Raw genomic sequence first — 20,732 nt, forward strand, 5'->3', positions numbered from 1 at the left:
ATTACCGGGTTTGTTTTAAGTGTAGTGTTTTAAGGACGATGCTCACCGGTAAAATGTCTTTTTTTTAACGGGTTCTGAAAACTAGAGACGTAACGGATTTTGTTAAACTGTCACACTGTGTGCGGAGTTACCACGAACAGCGCGCGTCTATCGTAAATCGTCATCGTTTTTTTTTCTTTGTTTTAACTTTATTTAAAATCCTCCATGATAAATAAAGTAAACAAAAAACTTTATTTAATATGGAGGATGTTAAATAAAGTTAAAAAACAAACAAAAAAAACGATGTTTTAATTTTAGTCGCACACCCCTAAGGCCGGCCCTGGGGGCATCAAACACGCAAAAGGGTAATTAAACCCACATATCGTAAAGATGACAGTAAACAGTACGGTATTTGTGGCACTAAAAAACAACTCCGCCAGTGAAGGGGTCGCTGGATTTCCAGTAAGACAAGTTCAGTCATTTAATAACGGTGATACACAATAGATTTAGTAAAGCCTCCCGGGTGCGATATTTCTGAATATTTGTATCCGGTAATTATTTGTCCCAATGAGTGCCTCCAGACGTATAAGCCTCGCATAAATACAGGGCCCTGTAACGAAACTTAGCCGTAACTAAACATAGGCGATATCCCGTCCCCTAGGTAACAGTACGTCATGTCCAATGAGGGTTCTACAGGAGTGGCGCACAGCTATCCTAAGCAAATCAATGATGAGAGGGGCGGTGCCTGCTGGTGACCGGTTTGTTTGAAGCGCTCTGACTTCAGTGTTGTCGGTTGGTGTGTAGATGGCTGCGCTGCGATACGCGCTGCTGTACTCGGATGAGTCGGCCGAAGCGCTGTATGAGGATGGGGTCCGGCTGCTGCTGTCACCCTGTGGGACGGAGTTTGTTTATGAGACCTCTGAGCCCCGGGCGCACCCGCTTCAGACGCCTCACAGAAGCCGGCACCGTACTGAGTTTGCAACAAGCAGCTGCCTGGTGAGGGGCCTGGGCCTGGGCCATGGGGTGGGTGGGCGAGTATATTCCGTTCGTTGAAGCCGGCCCTGTTTCCTTCGCTCATCCCCGGGGAGTTCGTAGTGCCGTGTCTATAAAATAACTTGCACGAAATGATGTTACGTTTGTGGGCTCTTTATTCCTGGGGCCCCATCCTGAACCCTCCTGCCGGAGCAGTGTATGACCCTGCGACCCCAAATGCCGGTGCATTGCTACCGGTTTATTACAAGGACCCGAGAAAGGGATGAGGGACTGGAGGTAGAACGTTTCTGGGCATGTTATCTGCGCGGGGTAAAAATAATAAAGTCCAATTTTTTCATCTAAACGCTCTGTTACTTTAAGAACACAGAACAGTGTGATTAATAACTCGGTTTATACGTTAATATGTGAAGTTCCAACGATAATGGACATTTCTAGTTATATGGAAGCCACTGCTTAGTTACCAGCAGCAACAGCAGAAATCCTGAAGCTGGAAGTGTGTGTATGAATGTGTGTGTGTATGAATGTGTATGTGTGTGTGTGTATGAATGTGTGTGTGTGTATGAATGTGTGTGTATGAATGTGTGTGTATGAATGTGTGTGTATTATAATACATACACTGCCGTTCAAAAGTTTCTGCGTTTGTGGGCTGCTGCTGGTTACTCCGTTTGCCCCGTGCACCTCTGTCTCCTGGTTTTGAGATTTGGTGTGCACGTCTCAATCTGCTTTTGTTTCTACTCTTTTAGGACAGGGTGCTCCAGGTCCTTGACTTCCGAAATAAATTTTCCGGCTGTCCCTTTATCCCTTTAAGTATTTTACCTCCAGAGAAAACAGTAGTAAGTATTCTGCACGTTGAAATGGCAAATGTATGTGTAAAACATCACAGGGCAGTTTAGGCTCTTGGGGCAGCGGAACTCAATCCCAATCAAGCTGCCATGCGCTATAATATGCTTTAAAATCTATAGGAAATCCGGGCCGCATTGGTGCTTTGTCTTGTCTGTGACCAGCGGCATATTCTGGCCACTCTGCCTCAAAACAAGAAGCCAATTGCCCTCTTGGGCAGTCAGGCTCCCTATAGCACCGCAGTTTAACGTACGGGTTAAAAGTGAGATCAGTAATCTTTGGCCAACTAGCGATATGAAGGACTGGTCCAGGACGGCACAGCTTCCGTAGTTCACTTTGAGTCTGTAATGGGAACGCTCCGGGAGATGATGTTGTATCCTGGAGCATGACGGCCTGGAGAGGGCAACTGATTACACCATCAAGGCCAAATGTGATCTACAACATGGTGTTTCTGCGCTCAAAGAACTATTACATGATATAATCTGCTGCTCACCTGCTTTCCTGAAATTAACCCTTCTCGGTAAATCGACCCCGCTGCTTCACAACCTTCTAGTCTGTAACCCTTACCCTCTCTGTTTTGCGAGTTGGACAGCTAATGCTTTTTGTAGTTTGAACAGGAGCCAATTCAATACCCTCCCAGTGATCCGGGAATTATGAGGTCTTTCTCTTTTTTTCACCCTCAGAGTCATCTGTCTGAGATTTCTGGAGTAACGTGGCCCCGTCTGGAGGATAACGAGTTTGTCGGAGGTCTGGAGGGTGGCGGTGTAAAGGTTTCTTCTTTGGATGGAAATGCCAATTTATACATGTCTGCTTTGAAAAAAGAATTCCTCGTGGAGTTCTTGTGCCAACTAAGCTGCAAAACCCCAGCACTAAACCCTGAATCCCAAAGTCAAGATCTGTTACCCCACCCATTGAGATATGGAGAGCGAATTCCCGAAACCGGAAATAAAATCCCTTCCAGTAAAGGAAGGAGCGGGTCAAAGTATTCTTCTTCTGTGATCCAAGTTATGGATGACTTGCGCTTTGCAAAGCATGGCTTCCGGTACAGTTGGCTGGTCCAGCGGTTCTCAGTGTCGTGCTGCCCGGCGGAGTTTTATTATCCCATGTCTGTGGCCCTACGTTTTCTGAACAGATCGTCTGAAAATGAGCCAAGAGATGGCGATACTCCAACTGGCAGTGAAACCACAGGCGAACCGGAGAATTTCAGAGAAGGCGCTGGTTCGGTTTTACCGAAAGCTTTACCTCTGACCTGTAGGAGAACCCATTTACACAGGTGAATATTATATTGTGTGTGTTGGGCCAGGTCCGGATAATTACCGTATATAAATATCAATAATATATTTAACATAGACTCTGAAAACAGGTGAGAGCTGTCTGGTTTTCTAGACATTTGCTGCTTGTGCTTCTCAGGAGGGCAGTGGTTTAAGAATGTAATTGTGGTTATGAATTGGCTAGTAATATGGTTAACAGAAGGCATAGAATGACATTTGCTTGCGAGAAGCAGACCCTCTTTACCTAAACACCTTGATGACAATTGAGGTGCCTGGTATGTCATGAGGTTAAACAGGTTTAGAAAGCGATCAAAGATTGCTTTCTTCCCCCCAAATGGTGTCACTGTAATGCCTTGATGTTGAAGCATTACATAAACACCGAAAACTGCAGCAGGGGCTCTGATCGCTCCCCAGGGAGTCGGCATGCACCATATTAAATATACCTGAAGTACAGTGTGTCTGAGGGGGAAAAAAACACAAAAATACTACCACAAACATTAACAGCTGGTATTGGAATTTGTGCACAAAAAGAGGTAAAAGGAGTTTTTTTTTTTTTTTTTTTTTTTTAATTAGCTTTCGTAGGGGAATAAAAGATTTTTCAAATAAGTCAGAAAGCCCCATTTGTTTTCAGTTTTTCACCACATTATTTGTTTTTATAGTAAATTAGATGATCAATATAATGAAAGGATAAATAATAAATCCCTTGTCTTAAAATAAAAAAAAAAAAATATATATATATATATATCTATCTATCTCTATATCTTGTGTGGGTACACTAAATGGGAGAGACGAAAACTACAGCTAAACAAGCACCGCAAAAGTGTTAAAACAGCCATTGTCACGAAGGGTACAAAAAACCTGCTCTGTCTTTAAGGTGTTAAAGCAGGGGTTGATAAATTTAGTTGAGATTTAGGAACCAACCTTCTCCAATCATGTTTTTATTGGGGCAATAACCTAAAACACACCTTAAGGTAACACATGCTGACATTCTACACTCATGTGCACACATGTTCACGCTATACACTAATACATGCTTTATTGCTGAAACACACACTAATGCTAATGCCATACTGTAACAAAACACCATACACACCAACAATACATGTTTATACAATGCACACACTATCTAATAATGTACACACACAGGCTAACACTATACATATAGAAAAACACACACTGTGACACTATGCACCAAAAACACAGTATGTGGGCTGCATGGTAGTGCCAGATTCAGACTCTGAATGTACACACCGACTCCAGCACTATACATATACACACTGACACTATGGTATACACATACGTACACTACACCACACACACACACACCTCTCATAGAGACCTGCCATGCCGCTGCCATTGTGAATCCAGCCTCTATGCTTTCCTGTGGGTGCGGGATGAAGCGGGTGCCATGAGGCTTGTCGAGTCCAGGGTTAAAGTCGCCGGTAAATCTATGTGATGTGTGTAATGTATCTGTGTTTCTCACGCAGGTGGAATTTCTGTAACCCAGGCATGTCCTCTACTTTCTCAATGCCTTTAAAAGTGGCTGTATGTGGTGATGTAACCTACAGGTAAGAAGAGAGAAAATTCCTTGATCAGTAGGGTTGTTAATATCCTAGTTCAAGATTTTAAAGAGGAGACCCACTGAAGACTTCAAAAGTATGAAACTGCTGGTTATCAAAAAGGACAGCAACATACTTTTATTCAGGGACTTCCTAGGCCTGACCATGGGCAGCACCCCCAGCCGTCCTCTCCTCGGCTACCATCATTACTACCTAGTGCCAGGGTATTATATCTTGTCCCATAGTGTAATATAAATGGACTGATGGGATCTCCCTGCTAACTGGCTCACTGAGCGGCTGTCTGAATGGGATGATCTGCACCCCCTGCCCTAGGCCAGAATACACCACAGCCGGGGTGTTCTTTAGGGACAGTATGATAATAGTCAGTCTTGTGACAATCCAACGATAAGCCGGGGTGTCTGCCAGAAGCCCCATGTCGTCATATTTAATTTCACGAGTTGTTCCTTGCTTAGCTGTTGATGTTGGCGCCAGTACGTCGAAGAAGGGAAAAGTACAGAACTTTTTTGCATAATAAATATCAGGCGCTATGTATTGAAAAGTATGAATCTAATAACAAAGGTGACACAAGCTCTTGCTTAGATATTAAAAATTATTCTGCCAAGTATGCTGTATTTATTAAAATGTATATCTCCTGCTCATGCAATTGTTCTCAATGCATAATATATGGAAATTTAATTTTAATTTTTTTTTTTTAACATTTTCATCTCTTTTCACATAATAGGTTCTTTTTTGATGGTGCAGGTTGCGTGGAAATCTATCCGGGTGACGGCTCTGTCTTTGTCTCTGATGGGTCTTGTTTAGGAAAATATTTCAAACACCAGTTTCTTAATGAAGGAACTAAACTGGTAAGAGACCCTGCACCAGGTGGCTTTTTTTTCCCCCTTTTCTAATGGGAATCTTTGTTTTTAAATGTTTTTTTTCACAATGGACCTTATATTGGGGCCGCGTAGGTCGTATTTTGTGAGGAGATCTGACTTGGATTTGGTCAGGGGGAATATGTCTTGTGAGAACATGTGATCTTGTATATGACATCGTATGAACTATCCTTGGTAAAGTTCTCCATGTATCCCACAGGACTCGGCTATCTCTTGCAGCGGGCTTGTGCCCAGACAAAAGCAACTGTAATTGATAATTGAAATCTACTTTTCAAAGGCCAAAAATAGAGACCGTCTGCGCAGTGAAGGCTTTCACATCAATCTAATCTGGCATCTTTATAATGGGCAAAGACTGCTGTGATGGAGGCGGTAATGGGAATGGGACAGGAGTGATATCTTTCAATGAATCATTTTCTGTAATGTTTGGTCCTCACCCTTGTTGAAAGGATTCATAAATGCCCTTGATGTTTCCAGCTAGGCAGGCATATCATTTAGAAGAAATGTGATTTTCCTAAGAATCAAGTAGGGCTGCAGCAACTAATTGATAATGAAAATCATTGCCAACGAATTTCATTATCTATTAGTTGAATCGATTTTATCGATTATAAGATGAGGGTTATATAATCCGGTCCATTCAATGTCACTCAAAGCAGTTACCACTTACCAGTCCCTCCCTGCAGTCACTCTGATTGGCCCCGCCCCTTTTTCTTATAGCGTCCACATTGCTCAGCAACTCACAGCAAGTATAAAATTAATATTTGGGTTGCTGAAAGTTAGGGCAGGTGGGGGTTCATTTAGGGCCAGTTAGGGTTAATTTAGGGGGCGTTATGGTTAATGAGGTGTTTAGGGTTAATTTAGGGGCCGTCATGGTTGATGGGGGTCTTTAGGGTTAATTTGGGGGCAATTATGGTTGATGGGGTCTTTAGGGTTAATTTGGGGGCGGTTATGGTTGATGGGGTCTTTAGGGTTAGTTTAGGGGCGGTTATGGTTGATGGGGTCTTTAGGGTTAGTTTAGGGGCGGTTATGGTTGATGGGGGTCGTTGGGGTTAATTTCGGGGGCGGTTATGGTTGATGGGGTCGTTGGGGTTAATTTAGGGGCGGTGATGGTTGATGGGGTCGTTGGGGTTAATTTAGGGGTGGTTATGGTTGATGGGGTCTTTAGGGTTAGTTTAGGGGCGGTTATGGTTGATGGGGTCGTTGGGGTTAATTTAGGGGGCGGTTATGGTTGATGGGGTCGTTGGGGTTTATTTAGGGGTGGTTATGGTTGATGGGGTCTTTAGGGTTAGTTTAGGGGCGGTTATGGTTGATGGGGTCGTTGGGGTTAATTTAGGGGGCGGTTATGGTTGATGGGGTCGTTGGGGTTAATTTAGGGGCGGTGATGGTTGATGGGGTCGTTGGGGTTAATTTAGGGGTGGTTATGGTTGATGGGGTCTTTAGGGTTAGTTTAGGGGCGGTTATGGTTGATGGGGTCGTTGGGGTTAATTTAGGGGTGGTTATGGTTGATGGGGTCTTTAGGGTTAGTTTAGGGGCGGTTATGGTTGATGGGATCGTTGGGGGTTAATTTAGGGGCAGTTATGGTTAATGGGGTCTTTAGGGTTAATTTAATGCTGAGGACTGAGTTAATAAGGTTAACTTAACGTGCAGTTATAGGTAAGGGGAGGGGGGCAAACCAAGGGAATCTAAATCCTGGGGTCAACCCTGTATTTATTTCTAAAAGTATGGTGTCAGTGTGCTGTGAATGAGTCTGTGAATATATGAGGGCACTTTGGCATATCTGGGGAGGACGGAGTGGCATATCTTGGGAGGCAGTGTGTCAAGCCTGGGCTCAAATGTGCATAAGTGAGGGGGGCAGGTTGGGAAATAAAAACAAGAAATGCATTTTTATCTTTTTTTTTTATTATTTTTTTTATTTATTCTACTGTTTATTTTAACATCCTGTGTGTTTATTAAATGGAATACATTTACATTTATTTTTTTATTCGATAATAAAAATTTGATTAAAAATAATTGGCCAACTGATCGATTATGAAAATAGTTCGTTGCGGCCCTAGAATCAAGTTAAATCCATGGATCTATTTTATAAATGACCAACTTTTTAGGCAGTGTCTCTCTCGGTTCCCTGGCTCTTTTTAAGCTCTAGTATAGTGGACCTTATTAACGGGACATTCCAGCCATCGTATGCACTATAATGCTGCATGGTATCTTACCATTTTTATGGTGTTGCTTTTAAAATACAGTGTGTTCTGATCTCCATGTGTAGCACATGCACCTATTGCTTTCAATAAGAGTGCTTTCCTGCCACTGATTGGCTACTGCAGGGCTCGACAAATGCCAGGTTGCCATGGCGACACAGAATTTTGTCCTGGCGCCTAGGTTTTGTCAGCCTCTTACATCCAGAAAAAATTGTGGATGTAAGAGGCCGAGTCACCACACGGGGGCGCTGCTGCTGCTGTCTGCCCAGGAGTCTGGGCAGACAGCACAGCCACTCAGAGCCCGCCCCCGAGCCTGAGATCACTCCCACGGAGTGATCCTGTAGGCTGAAAACGCGGTTGCTGTAAAACCAGCAATCGTGTTTTCAGCTGCCACAGGCAGCTTCAGGGAAGGGGGTCCTGACACAACATCCACCTGCTGCCTGATCGCTCCATGAGAGCGACAGTGCAGCGTTAACCCCTTCAATGCCGCGATCGCAGCATTTAGGGGTTAATTCCCGTTTTGTACGGGGCTCTGCTGCTGGTGGTCTGCCTGGAAGCCCAGGCAGACCAGCAACAGCAAAAACGAGCCCCCACAAGCCCTTTGATGATTCCTGTAGGCATGGAAGCCTACAGCAGTCATCAAAGAGACTCCCCCCTGCAATGGCTGGTCTATAGACCAGCAATTGAGTCCCAGCTGCCAGAGGCAGCTTCAGGGACAGGGGAGAGGGTTCTTCGGTCTCCGTCTTCAGCCCCAACACCCCCCCTGCTGCCTGATCGCTCCCTGAGGGCGACAGTGCAGTGTTAACCCATTCAATGCCACAATTGTGCACGACACATTCGTGGCATTGCAGGGGTTAACATTTGTCCCCACAAACTTGAGGGGACTAAATATCAGTCAATGCTGTGCTCCAATGGAACATCAGCATCGAAAGAGTTAACAAAAAAAAAACCAGCACTGACCTGAAAGTCCAGGGTGCTTCCAGGTCAAACGCTGTGAGTTTAGTAAGTGGGCCGGTGATGATCAGATCACTCCTGACCAACTGTTAGTTTAAAAAAATCCTGGCTCCTAACTTTTTTTACCTGGCGCCTAGATTCACAACAAATTTGTCAAGCCCTGGGCTACTGTCCCTGACACCCCTATTAATAGAATAATGCATATTAAAGTACTCCGATTATTTTAATATACATTATTCTATTAATAGTGGTGTCGGGGACATTAGCACATTTAGTGCTAACGTATTATGATAAAGGGATAAAGTGGAAGTAGGAGAAAGAAATTCTATAGCATCAATGAAAAATGGGTGGCGAACTCAGTTTCATATGGAGGTTAAATGATGATCTATACACAGAGATCCCGGAATCCACTTGTCTGTGGTGAGTTTAGAAAATATTTTATTTCCTACACCCTTGTGATTATTAGCCGGTAACGCTGCCGCTTTAGGTTCTTTGAAAGCTTTGGGAAGTTATGTCTGTGATAAGGGGGATTCTTTAAATACTAGATCTGTATTGAGGGATACACGATTAGGTGGCGTTTACGCAGGGAATGAGGGTCTTCATTTGCAAGTCAATCTGTTTGTGGCATTAGCGAGAATTCTGACTGAGGATTTTAAATTGGTATGATTTAAACATTAAGTTTTCATATTCGTTAGGGATATTTTTGTCATTTGTGGCACATAGTAATAATGATATGAAAATTCTTTATAAATTCAACTAATTAATCAATTAACTAAATGGTGAGTGGTCTGTGGATTTGTGCGTTGGTTTGGATGAGACGGCGAGGAAACATGAGGTAAATGGAGCGGACGGACATTTGAGTGTTTGTGTTAGTAGTAGAGGTGAGTGAGCGTGAGAGCGTGGTTATGATGCGTGATGGTGATGTAACGCGCTTGAGGAGTCGTTCAGAGTCTGAATGCTTTAACATCAACCCAATTGTTTGGGGGGTTTTGTTGTATTTGTGTATCTATTAAAATGTAATAGGAAGTGAATTATATTGGGTCATGCGTTTCCAATTGTGATGTGTCCTTAGACAGAAGAACGGACGTACATGGCAAGTGACCTTCCTCCGGACAAGCCTAGAGCTGTGTATTCCGTGCGTGCTTTGATAACCCAGGCTGTCAGGTCAGTCGGATTTTACATGTTCTGAAATCTTGCGTTCTTTTCTATTGTGCGGGTGCCAGTGTTGACCAAAATATGTTTTCTACGGTTTACAACGGAAGATTATTTAAAATGCCTGATTTGTGTTCTGGCTGCTGAATTGTTTAAATGGTTTTCTTTTATCCACTCAGATGCAGGGCATGCACAATTAGAAATTACAGTAAAATTAAAATTTGTTGATGCGTTTTTTATATAAAAAAAACAAATTGTCACATGCTCGCTCGGCAAGTGTCGCAGGGAGGGTCAGATGAGATTCCCATGCATGTATATCGCTTCCTTTCCCCGTCTACAAGATTTCACTCAGGCTGCCCCCATATCTCTGGAATCTACTCCCAACAAACCTTCAGCTTTCGCCTTCCCTCCCATTATTCCAGAAACATCTCAAAACTCTCCTTTTCAGAGAAGCCGCACCATCTTAGCTGCTAGAACTTCCTTTTCATTGATATACAACCCCATGGTACCTCTCACCCTTTCTCTGTGCCTTATATTTGTCACCCCATTCCCTTGTGAACCGAGCTCTCTCCACCTAATGTATCGGTTTGTCTTAGTCTGTCAATTCTAGTTTTGTCAGACCCCTTGAATATGTATTGTATCCAGCGCTGCGTAAATTGTTGGCGCTATATAAATAAAAGATAGTAGTAATGTATACAAGAATGAAAATCTTACACTCACTTGTTGTGTGGCTCATTAAAAGGACATTTTTCTTACTCTGGTACATCTTTACATATGATATTTGTAATTTTGTAGCGCTTCCGCTATTGGGGGCCGTTTAAGATTAACTATTTAGAAATAAGCTTTTGTGACTCAAATGAACCCAATGGTACAGAAGCACTAGTGGGCACCTCTCGTCATCTATTCATAAAAAGGCATACATACCTTCCAGCGTATATTAACTGTGATAATGATCGTGCCGGGAGGTCTAGAGTCAGTTTGGTGCCATTTAGTGGGTTTAAAGGGCGCGTGGAAAAGTACACTTGGACTGTAAGCTCTGTGGGGCAGAGAACCTCCTCTCATAATGTACCCCAATTAAAATATCTGAGACTACTGTATACGCTATAGAATTGTCCTTCACCTTACTATACCGTAAAGCACAAGTTTATCTGTTATTGCTAAATAAATATATGTTGTGTTTGAGCTCCTCCTGTGACATTTAACACGTTGAGCATAATGTTCATTTACTTATTTATTTCAGATTTTTGGAAATGTCATGCAAGGCAAAGCTTTCCCTTAATCGTCTTTCCGATACCTGCTGTTGGAAACCGGTAAGCTAAATTAGCATTAAAATTTCAACAGTTTCCAGTCGTGATTGATTCCTTGTGTCGCTGCTCATTGCTTTGTACACAACAGGGTGGAATGGGATACACATTACACTCGGAGTGTGATCGCCCAAACTCTGTAGCCGAGGTATTAGTACCCGTCACAGCGCTCCCCGTACACTTTCTGCTGGCGTGACTCAAATTCAAATAAACTCTAAGATTTGAGTTATTGATGTATTCGTCCATGCAGAACAGGCCACGTTTAAAATACCGTATTTGCTCGATTATAAGACGACCCCCCAAAATCTGAATATTAACTTTTTAACCCTCTATATGCCACTGTGCCCCATGGTATGCCTTTTGACCCCCTATGTGCCACTCTGCCTCCAGAAATGCCTTATACCCCTATATCCCATTCTGGCATTTAGGGGGTTAAAAGGCATATTATGGGGCAGAGTGCCATATAGGAGGTATAAGGCATTTCAGGAGGCAGAGTGCTCTATTAAATGCCCCCTTAACGCCACTCCAGAAATGCCCTATGCCCCCATTTAACACACACATACACCCTATACCCCCATTTAACTAACACACACACTCTCTCTCACCCCTCTCAGCCCTCTCTTACCGGTGCTTCCAGCCGGGGCAGCGGGTTGACGTCGCCTTCCGCTGCAGCCGAAAGGAGGTGGAGTTGGCAGCGGGGGTTTGTATGCGTCCGTCGCGTATACTTTCCCCGGCTGTCGGAGATCAGAGTTCCCCGCACCGATGCGGGGAGCTCTGATCTCTGACAGTCGGGGAAGGTCTACGCGACGGACGCAGACAACCCCCGCTGCTAGCCACACCTCCTTCCGGCTGCAGCGGACGTTGTCTACGCGGATCGCGTAGACGTCAACCCGCTGCCCCGGCAACACAGCAGGAAGCACCGGTAAGTGTGTGTATGATGGGGGGGGGGGTGAGACAGGAGGATCCAGGTCCCCTGCAGCGGTGCGGGGGATCTGGATCTTAGTCTCCTAATCAGACCTCTATTTGAGGTCTGATAAGAAGACGACCCCGATTAGAAGACGAGGGGTATTTTTCAGACCATTTGCTCTGAAAAAAACCTTGTCTTATAATCGAGCAAAATACGGTATATTCGAGTAAGGCAGGAAATTGTTGTTGGCTTAATATATTAGGATCCAGAAAGCAGCGTGTGTATTAAATGCCGCAAATTAAAAATATACTTCCAGTATGGCCCCCCACACACCTTGCCGTATAATGCTACGGAATGCCTTTAACTCCAGTTGGCATTTGGTTTTCCAGGCTCTATTATTGTTCAGATGTAATGCCCAGTATGTCACTTTTTATTATTTTACATTGTATATGGTCTGATTCAGTTTCACTCATTGTTTATATTTGTTCTCCTGAGAGCACTGCAGTGAGCAAAGACGGTGCAGAGCAGAGGGGGTCTATTTACTAATTATGGAGATCCAAGCCCAGTGAACTTCTGACACTCCACTCTGCTGGCCCTGGATAACATAACCAGTGAGCTTCCTTTTATAGTTTCCTCACTCATTGAATAATACATTATACAGGGCCAGCTCAGCCCTCTTGCCAGAGGAACCTCCCAGTATTGGCCCTTTTATAATAAAACCAGAACCCTCTTGCAAAATCTCACTTTATTCAATAAACCCCAGATTTTTTTTGAATGGGTTATGTGAAGGCTTATTATAATATTTTGTTTTAAATATTTTATTACAATTGATTTGATTTGTATTGGGTCCTTGCATGCTTGTTCTGCTATCATATATTTGTGGATAGCGGGGGGGGGTTTGCTATTGTTTTGTATGTTATGTTTATTTGAAAGCAATAAAAATGTAGATGGGGCTGCTTACCGCTGGATGCTTTCTAATTTCAGGGAGTTGATACGGAGCACGTCGGATTACCAGAGCTGCTGGAACAATCCTTCATCCCAGGCAAAGGACGATTTGCCGTGTACTCTGACAACGTGGTGCTCGTGAACTATCTGGACGGAGTAACGCTGCACACCGTTTGGAATTTTGCTCATTTTAATAAACATGAAAAGGTGATACTCTTTAAATGCATTTTAGGCCATTTCCCTATCAACTGCTGAGCATAAAGGGCCACAAACTAAATTTCTGCTGTGGAAAACACCAGTCTTTGAGATATTTCCATGTCGGCTTTTAAATGAAATTAGAGCGGGTTTGGTGCTCTGCTCCTGCAGGGATGACGACTGTCCCTGTTTGATGCGAGACCGAGGCATTCAGCGTGATAAACATATAAGGGAAGCAAGTGCGGAATCAGAAGGTGCAAATAGATATAAATGTTTTTAAGAATAAGTCGTTTTATTCACAGTATAAGAAGCGCACCCTTTATTCAGTTCTGCGTAATCTGTGTCATTTCGCCTGTTTTCTCCCACAATCTTATTGGGTGTAGATGTATTTACCCTGAACACAAGCTCAGACGTTTAATAGACGAGACTGTATTGTAATGTAACCTTTTATTCTGCCTTTTGTTTCTACAAGAGAGCTGGGTTAGTAATTTATCACAATAACAATGGGTTTCTTCTCTTTGTATTTGTTAGGGTCAGGTCAAAGGACCCATTAACATTTCACCGCATCTCAAAAATGGTTTTGGTTGGTGTCAGCTGAATTTCCCAGACGGAGCAGCAAAAGTTGTTCAACTTGAGTCTCCGGGAGATTATTCGAGGTATGTCACTTGTTAATAAAATTGCTCCGGTTACTTTGCATTTATGTTATTACCGAGACATGTTTTAAACCCTGTACTTGCCTAAGAAGGCTATGCAGCATGTGGGAGCGTTCTTACAGGTATGTATGCTCATCAGCGGGCATAATTACACCATAGGGCAAACGCCATGGGTAATAGGGCACAGGGCCTGATACCACCCCAGACCTGTAGGCTAAGGCTGCTTCTTAAAGGGACCGTCTAATGTCCTTGACAATCTTGCTATAGATCAGGGGTGTCCAACCTCCGGCCCTCCAGCTGCTGCAGGACTAAATCTCCCGTACTCCTCTGCCAGCCCCTTATCTGAAAGAGCTTTATGGGAGATGTAGTCCTGCAGCAGCTGGAGGGCCGCAGGTTGGACACCCTGGCAAAAGATTAATGCATGTTAAAGAACTGTGATTACTTTAATGTGCGTTCTTCCAAAACCCAAAAAATAAAGCAATTACCCAACACGGCGTTAGCGTCGTGCTGCAAAAGCTCAATTCTTCCACCGTGATCCCATACTTCTTGCTGCTGATTGGCCACTTGAAGCTGTCAATCAGTGGCAGGGGGGAAGTACTTACATTGAAATCGACGGGAGCTCTGTCTTGTCAATGATTGACAGCTTATGCAGCCAGTCGGTGGCAGGAAAGCGCTCCTGTTGATTTCATTGCATTTTGGCCCAATTTGTGTCTCTGCACACGAGCGCTGACTCTGCTAATAATCGCATACAGAGGTGTGTTTAGACCTTACACGAGTTTGCTGGGTCTAAACGCACCATTTTCAGAAGTGCCAACAGTGCAGGCGAGTACATCCCGTGCCAGGAGATGTGGAAAGGGCCAAATACATTTGGAGGGATTCCGCAGAGTCCCCTCATGCATTTGCAACAAAGGACCACAAGGACATTTCAAGGGCGCACATGTCTGTCACTTGCATATGATGGCTGGAGAGTCCCTTTAAATAAATATTTTGATGTTGCCCTGAAATAACCATTTGCTCTTTCTCGTTCTCATGAAATGTTAATAGTGTTTGCCGTTTTTCACAGTTACATCAAAGCTGTGATTGCATGGTGTGTGCAGATTGATGACACGGCTCGAAAAAGAACTGTCGCGCCCCTTGGAAAAGAGAACTGGTAAATGCCGCTATTTTCTGTGCTGCCTTATATTGATCTGTATGGTTATGTATATTACATTCAGCCCCGATGGAAAACTGTTTATTCTAGAGAAAAAGTGGAGTAATCAACAGGAAAAAACCTTTTGATTGTGACTGCATGTTCTTGCCCCTTTTTGCACCAGACTCCTTTCTTCCTCAGAGCCATAGAGGCTATATTAGTAATGTATAGCTGTGCCATATTTGCTTGAATATAAGACAAGGTTTTCTATTTTTTTTTTCTTCTATTTTTATAGAGCAACTGCTCTGAAAATTACCCCTCGTCTTATAGTCAAGGTAGTCTTATGATCGGACCTTTTAAATAGAGGTTTGATTACAAGACTAAGTTCCAGATCCTGGATCCTCCTCTCTGGCAGCCGGTGAACGTCTGTGCGATGCACGCAGACAACCTCCGCTGGTACCAAACGCTTCTGCCGGGGCTTCTATGACGGAGCGCCGGCGTAACATGACCTTCTGGTGCTCATTCATAGAAGTCCCCTGTAAGTGCCGCACAGAAGCGAAGTGTGATCTCTATGCGCATCACACAGACATCCACTGGCTAAACTCAAGAGACACCAGGGAGTCTGAAGCGTGGAGGACAAGTCGTGTGGATGCATTGGTAATTCTGGGGGGTCAGGGCGGTATAAGGCATATAGGGGGGTATAAGGCATTTCTTGGGGGAAGATGTGCATAACTGGGGGGCAGGTTGTCAAATAAAAGGAAATAAAACAAAAAAATGCATTTTTCTCAATCAGTTTTTATTAAATATGAAAAAATAGTTTACATGTGAAATAGTATTTACTAGTAAAGCTTTTTTTTTTCCCTATAGGGTCGTCTTATATTCAGGCTTTCTTTTTTTCCTATGTTAATATTCAGATTTTGGGTGGTTGGTCATCTTATAATCAAGCAAATATGTTATCTAAATGTTCAACAATTTCTTTTACAAGGTCAGTGGAGGCTGAACTGCAAAAAATTCAAAGATTTCAATGTATCCTTTAAAGGTCAACGACCGCTCTTTGGCTAGAATGGTATTTATTGCTGAGCTATCGGCCGTCATCGCTGAGAGGTAACTGCGAAACTAAGCAAACGGATGTTATTTCGATTAGAGGTTTAGCTTCTGGTGAACGCAATGAATTCCGGGATCTCTGGACTGGCTGAATATCCAGTTTAATCGCTGTAAGTTTTCATCATAATATCAAGATGCTGAAGTATATGACTTCCCACATACCCCTGACCTTTCTGATGTTCTTGGACGTAGACGCGTTTAGTCGGGCTGGGTTTTTTTGATGTGATGGTTTAGCGTAGAGTTCTACACGCTGCCCAGACTAAGCACCGGGGACTCAGATGCAGGGGACCTGGATCCTCCGGTGTTATGCCCCCCCCCCCCAACTTACCGGTGCTTCTGAGTCCCCGGTGCTTAGTCCGGGCAGCGTGTAGAACTCTACACTAAACCCTCACAACAAAAAAACCCAGCCCGACTAAACGCGTCTATGTCTCGGAACATCAGAGCAGAAGTTGTCTACGCGAATCGCGTAGAGCTCCACACACTGCCCAGACTAAGCACCGGTGGACTCAGAAGCACCAGTAAGTTTGGAGGAGGGAGTGTTAAATGGGGGGCATAAGGCATTTCTGGAGGCAGAGTGCTCTGTGAAATGCCTTTTAACCCCCTAAATGCCAGAGGGGCATATAGGGGTATAAGGCATTTCTGGAGGCAGAGTGGCACATAGGGGGTCAAAAGGCATATCGTGGGGCACAGTGACATATAGAGGGTTAAAAGGCATATCATGGGGCACAGTGGCATATATATGGGGTATAAGGCATTTCTGGGGCAGAGTGGCAAGCCTGGGGGCAGATGTGCATAACTGGGGGGCAGGTTGAAAAAAGGAAATAAAAACTAAATTTTTTTTCTCAACCGTAGCTTTTATTAACAAACAATTGTTCACATAGTTTACATGAATTAACATTTACTGGTAAAACTTCTTCCTATAGGGTCGTCTTATATTCAGGCTTTTTCTTTTTTTCATAAATTAATATTCAGATTTTGGGAGGTCGTCTTATAATCAGGGCCGTCTTATAATCGAGCAAATATGGTAGTTTAGTTCAGGAAAAGTGGGGCCTTCATTTAAAATCATAGAAATACATCAAACATAATTGGTGATAATAGATGTTGGAAAAAATCAGTTTTGCAATCTTGCTTCAAATTTCTTCTATGACATAGGTGCCACATATGGTCGGTCGGTAGAGTAAGGGACTATTCCTTATAGAGTCGTAATGAGCTTCTTGTCACCTTGCCATGTTTAAGGATGTACAGATATGTCCTAAAGGGGCGTGAAGGGGTTAATAAGAGAAATAATGATGCCTGTTTGCATGTCTAATAAGTTTCAAATTGTAGTGCTTTTAATTGGTATATTTAAGTTTCCTTAACCCATGAATTCCAGTCCTGGTGCAGAACAGCACTGCTGTAAAGTGCAGAGATCTTTCCAGCGTCCCCGTGAGGTCGAGGCGTGATGAAAACGCTCTGAGAGAGATATCCTGTGAAATGAATATCCAGTCAGTTCTGCAAAAGACGTCAAAAGCCATACAAGATATTGACTTATTGCTTTCCTCCAGAAAGTAATGACTACAGAATGTAAATAAGTTGCTACCTGTCCCCGGCTAAGAAGAAATTTATACCGCATACTGAAGGCTCTTTAGGGCCATAAAATATTTTTATAGCAAAGGGGAAGGGTATTCTCCGCAAGATCAAGTCTTTCTTTCTGCTACCGCCAGATGGAATAAATGTTTATAGCCGCGAGGCCTATTCAGGCTCCCAATGATTGTATAGTGTATATATAAAGTATATGCGGTTGTATACGTCTGTGCACAGAAGAATACTCGTCGTGTCTCCAGTTTATTGTCCAATAACTTTTTAATGTCCCCAACAGGAACTGTAATATCTATACACCCAGACTGTTGCCGCTTATACTACGTGGCATGGAAACAGAAGTACACCACAGCTTTCTCCGTAATCAGCGGCCCAACCTCAAACAGAATATTGGGTCTATTCACTAAGATGGGAGAGTTTGCAGAAGAACTATAGTTTCACTTCACTGTTATGAAGGGCTACTGCTGTCGGTTTCTCTAGCAATAAGGCCTGATTGGGCCCTGTATAATTCAATGTCTTAGGTGGGAATGAAGAAATCTCACTGATTTAACCCATTAAGGACAATGGGCGGTCCCTAAACCCATTGAAAACAATGCATTTTGAGCCCGTACATGTATGGGCTTTAAGGGGTTAACCATACATTATACTGGGCCAGCTAAGCTCTTCCTACAGCAGAGGCTCACTTGTGCTGAATCTTTATAATGTATAACTAAGTTGAAACCCCAACTCTTCTGCTTTCTCTCCCTTTGGTGAATAGACCTCAATGGGACAAGGTAATGAACCCAAAGATAAACCAGCAAAAAACCACCACCGTTGAACATGATGTGCTTTAGTCCCGTTGGCAATGGCATTGAAATGTTTACTAGCCAAAGAAAAATAAAGCAGGTTTATTCATTGAGGTACTTGTTTGCAATTTTTTTTGTTAAAAGCAGATCAATCATTACATATTACTTTACACTAAATAAACCTGTGATAGTGTAATGTTATAAAGTGTCTATATTGTTGAAGCAGCTATCTTAACTTGCTGTTCTCCAAACACTAATGATTATTTTTGACCATTTAGTCAATCCTTTATACTAGGTTACAGTCGCTCTTTTGATGCAGCTAATTGGAATTATTTGTAAGGTTAGAGAACGGGAGAAAATCCAGACAGAAAAGTTAATTTGTATGATAACTTGGCTACTCTTTCCAACACCTCGCTTTCCATATGGCAAACTAGCCCATTTCCAATAATAAATGCATTAAGTAATACTAAAGTTGTGACGTTTCTCCCTTTTAAGTCTGTTCTGTAAGTTCATATGCCTGGGTGATGAATGCAGATCTATACCTGCATTGTTTTAGCTCTACCTGGGTTTTAAGTGATTTGACCCACTCTTCCTATTTCATGTTTCACATTCTTATATACTGAATCAATATTTTTCGTTATTGCATTCTTGGCCTGTAGAGATTGTACTGCATTTGTGTATATTTGTTTTTAATTTATTTTTTTCTCTTATGTGTCAGAATCCACAGCCTCTGATCTTTGAAAGAACATTTTGTAAAATGTATCTTTAGATTGCTATTTGTAAATTTCAGAGCTTTGTAATCTATCTGTAATCACTGGTGTATCTTGTAAAATGTGTTTTTTCAAATTAATTTAATAAACCTATTTTATTGGTAAAAATTTTTGGATTTGTGATCAATAAATACCGGATGGGCTTTTTTTTTTTTTTATTCCCCCCCCCACATCTTCCCTTTTAACCTCATTCCTCATATAGTACTGTGGCTACGCAAACATTCCGGATTTGTATATAAATACGCAATTTGATCAAATGTAATTGGACAGCTCTTCTAATAATTGGCAGAATGGATCGTACTGAAGAACTCTGACTTAGCTCAGTCAACGGTATACGTCGAACAATGATGTGCATGGTGTTAAATGAGCTAAGGAACTGAGCCCATGTGATCCCTCCCCAGAGCGTCCATATGCACCATGCACAATACTGCGGCTTAGGTCGCAGTCAATGATCCCCTCCAAAGGTGAGCAAGTCTTTAAATTATAGATGTCTTCCCAAAATATATACTAGCATTTGAAATACTGATGGGTGCCCTATTAGCCCCCAAACAACCCGACAAACCCATGCGTGGGTGGTATCACTTTACTCAGGAGCAGTAGCTAAACGCATGCTAGGGTGGTGATGAGGGTGAATTGAATTGGCAAGCTTCAAAGATGTCATAGGGGCAGGATTACAAGATTTGGAAAAAATGGTTTTGAAATAGCAATATGCTACTTGTACTTATCGCCTTATAACTTGCATAAAATAAATCTATTTAGCAGGTTTTTTTCAGCTTTTGTAGATGAGTAAGATTTTTAAAATAAGTCATAAAAAGTCCTTTTTTTATTTTTTTTATTGTAGAGAGTTCCATACCAGGGAAGCCATTGGAGGGATTGGGACAATACAGCATTAAGTAAAGAGGGATGGTCTCAGTCATGCTCTTCCACACCACCCTCATCCAGCCATGTCTTTATGGACCTTGCTTTGTGCCCTGGGGCACAATGGGGACTTCCCCAAACTTTTACGCTAGGGTCCCCCCCCCTCATTGGGCATTCTGTATTGTTTCCAATGGGTATTCTTGGTTGGGTAGCCACTTCTAGGCAGAGCAGCCACATTAAATCATCTTAATTTATAATGTTTGTCTGTGGACTGACGAATTTGTACACACTTTATTAATCTGTAACCCTTTCCTGCTTTATGAAAATCAACAATACTTGACTGTAGGTGACTTTAAATTTATTTTTTTGTGAAGCATGGTTCATATAAGCAGATGCTTCTTGAGAATATCAAACCCAAAATGTTTGAATGTTTGTTTTATATCAAAGTAGCTATAAAATGCACCTCCAATCCTGTTTCATTGATTGGACTTCAGGTTTGCTAACTCCTGACTCCAATTAGCTTTTGTAGAAATAATTAGGTTAAGTTCAAGTACTTTTTCCAACCCACAGTGTGAATGTAAATGAGTTATTCAATATGGACAAGAATACAATAATTTGTGTTCATTATTGTACCTGAAAATGAAGATGTATTTTGGGAGACATTTATA

General features: G+C 42.7%; 1 protein-coding gene across 1 annotated transcript; it reads left to right on the plus strand.

Annotated features, from left to right (window-relative positions):
* The first annotated feature begins 773 nt into the window (after positions 1-773).
* On the plus strand, positions 774-17,799 carry C1H5orf34 (chromosome 1 C5orf34 homolog). Its single transcript, XM_053448082.1, has 12 exons — positions 774-975; positions 1,716-1,805; positions 2,496-3,085; positions 4,571-4,651; positions 5,385-5,508; positions 9,757-9,848; positions 11,077-11,146; positions 13,032-13,199; positions 13,719-13,843; positions 14,904-14,990; positions 15,955-15,995; positions 17,446-17,799. The coding sequence occupies exons 1-12, from the start codon at positions 784-786 to the stop codon at positions 17,622-17,624; spliced, it is 1,839 nt and encodes a 612-aa protein (XP_053304057.1). The 5' UTR covers positions 774-783; the 3' UTR covers positions 17,625-17,799.
* The last annotated feature ends 2,933 nt before the right edge of the window (positions 17,800-20,732 follow it).

This window comes from Spea bombifrons, chromosome 1 (genome assembly GCF_027358695.1).
Source record: "Spea bombifrons isolate aSpeBom1 chromosome 1, aSpeBom1.2.pri, whole genome shotgun sequence".
Taxonomy (NCBI): Eukaryota; Metazoa; Chordata; class Amphibia; order Anura; family Pelobatidae; genus Spea; species Spea bombifrons.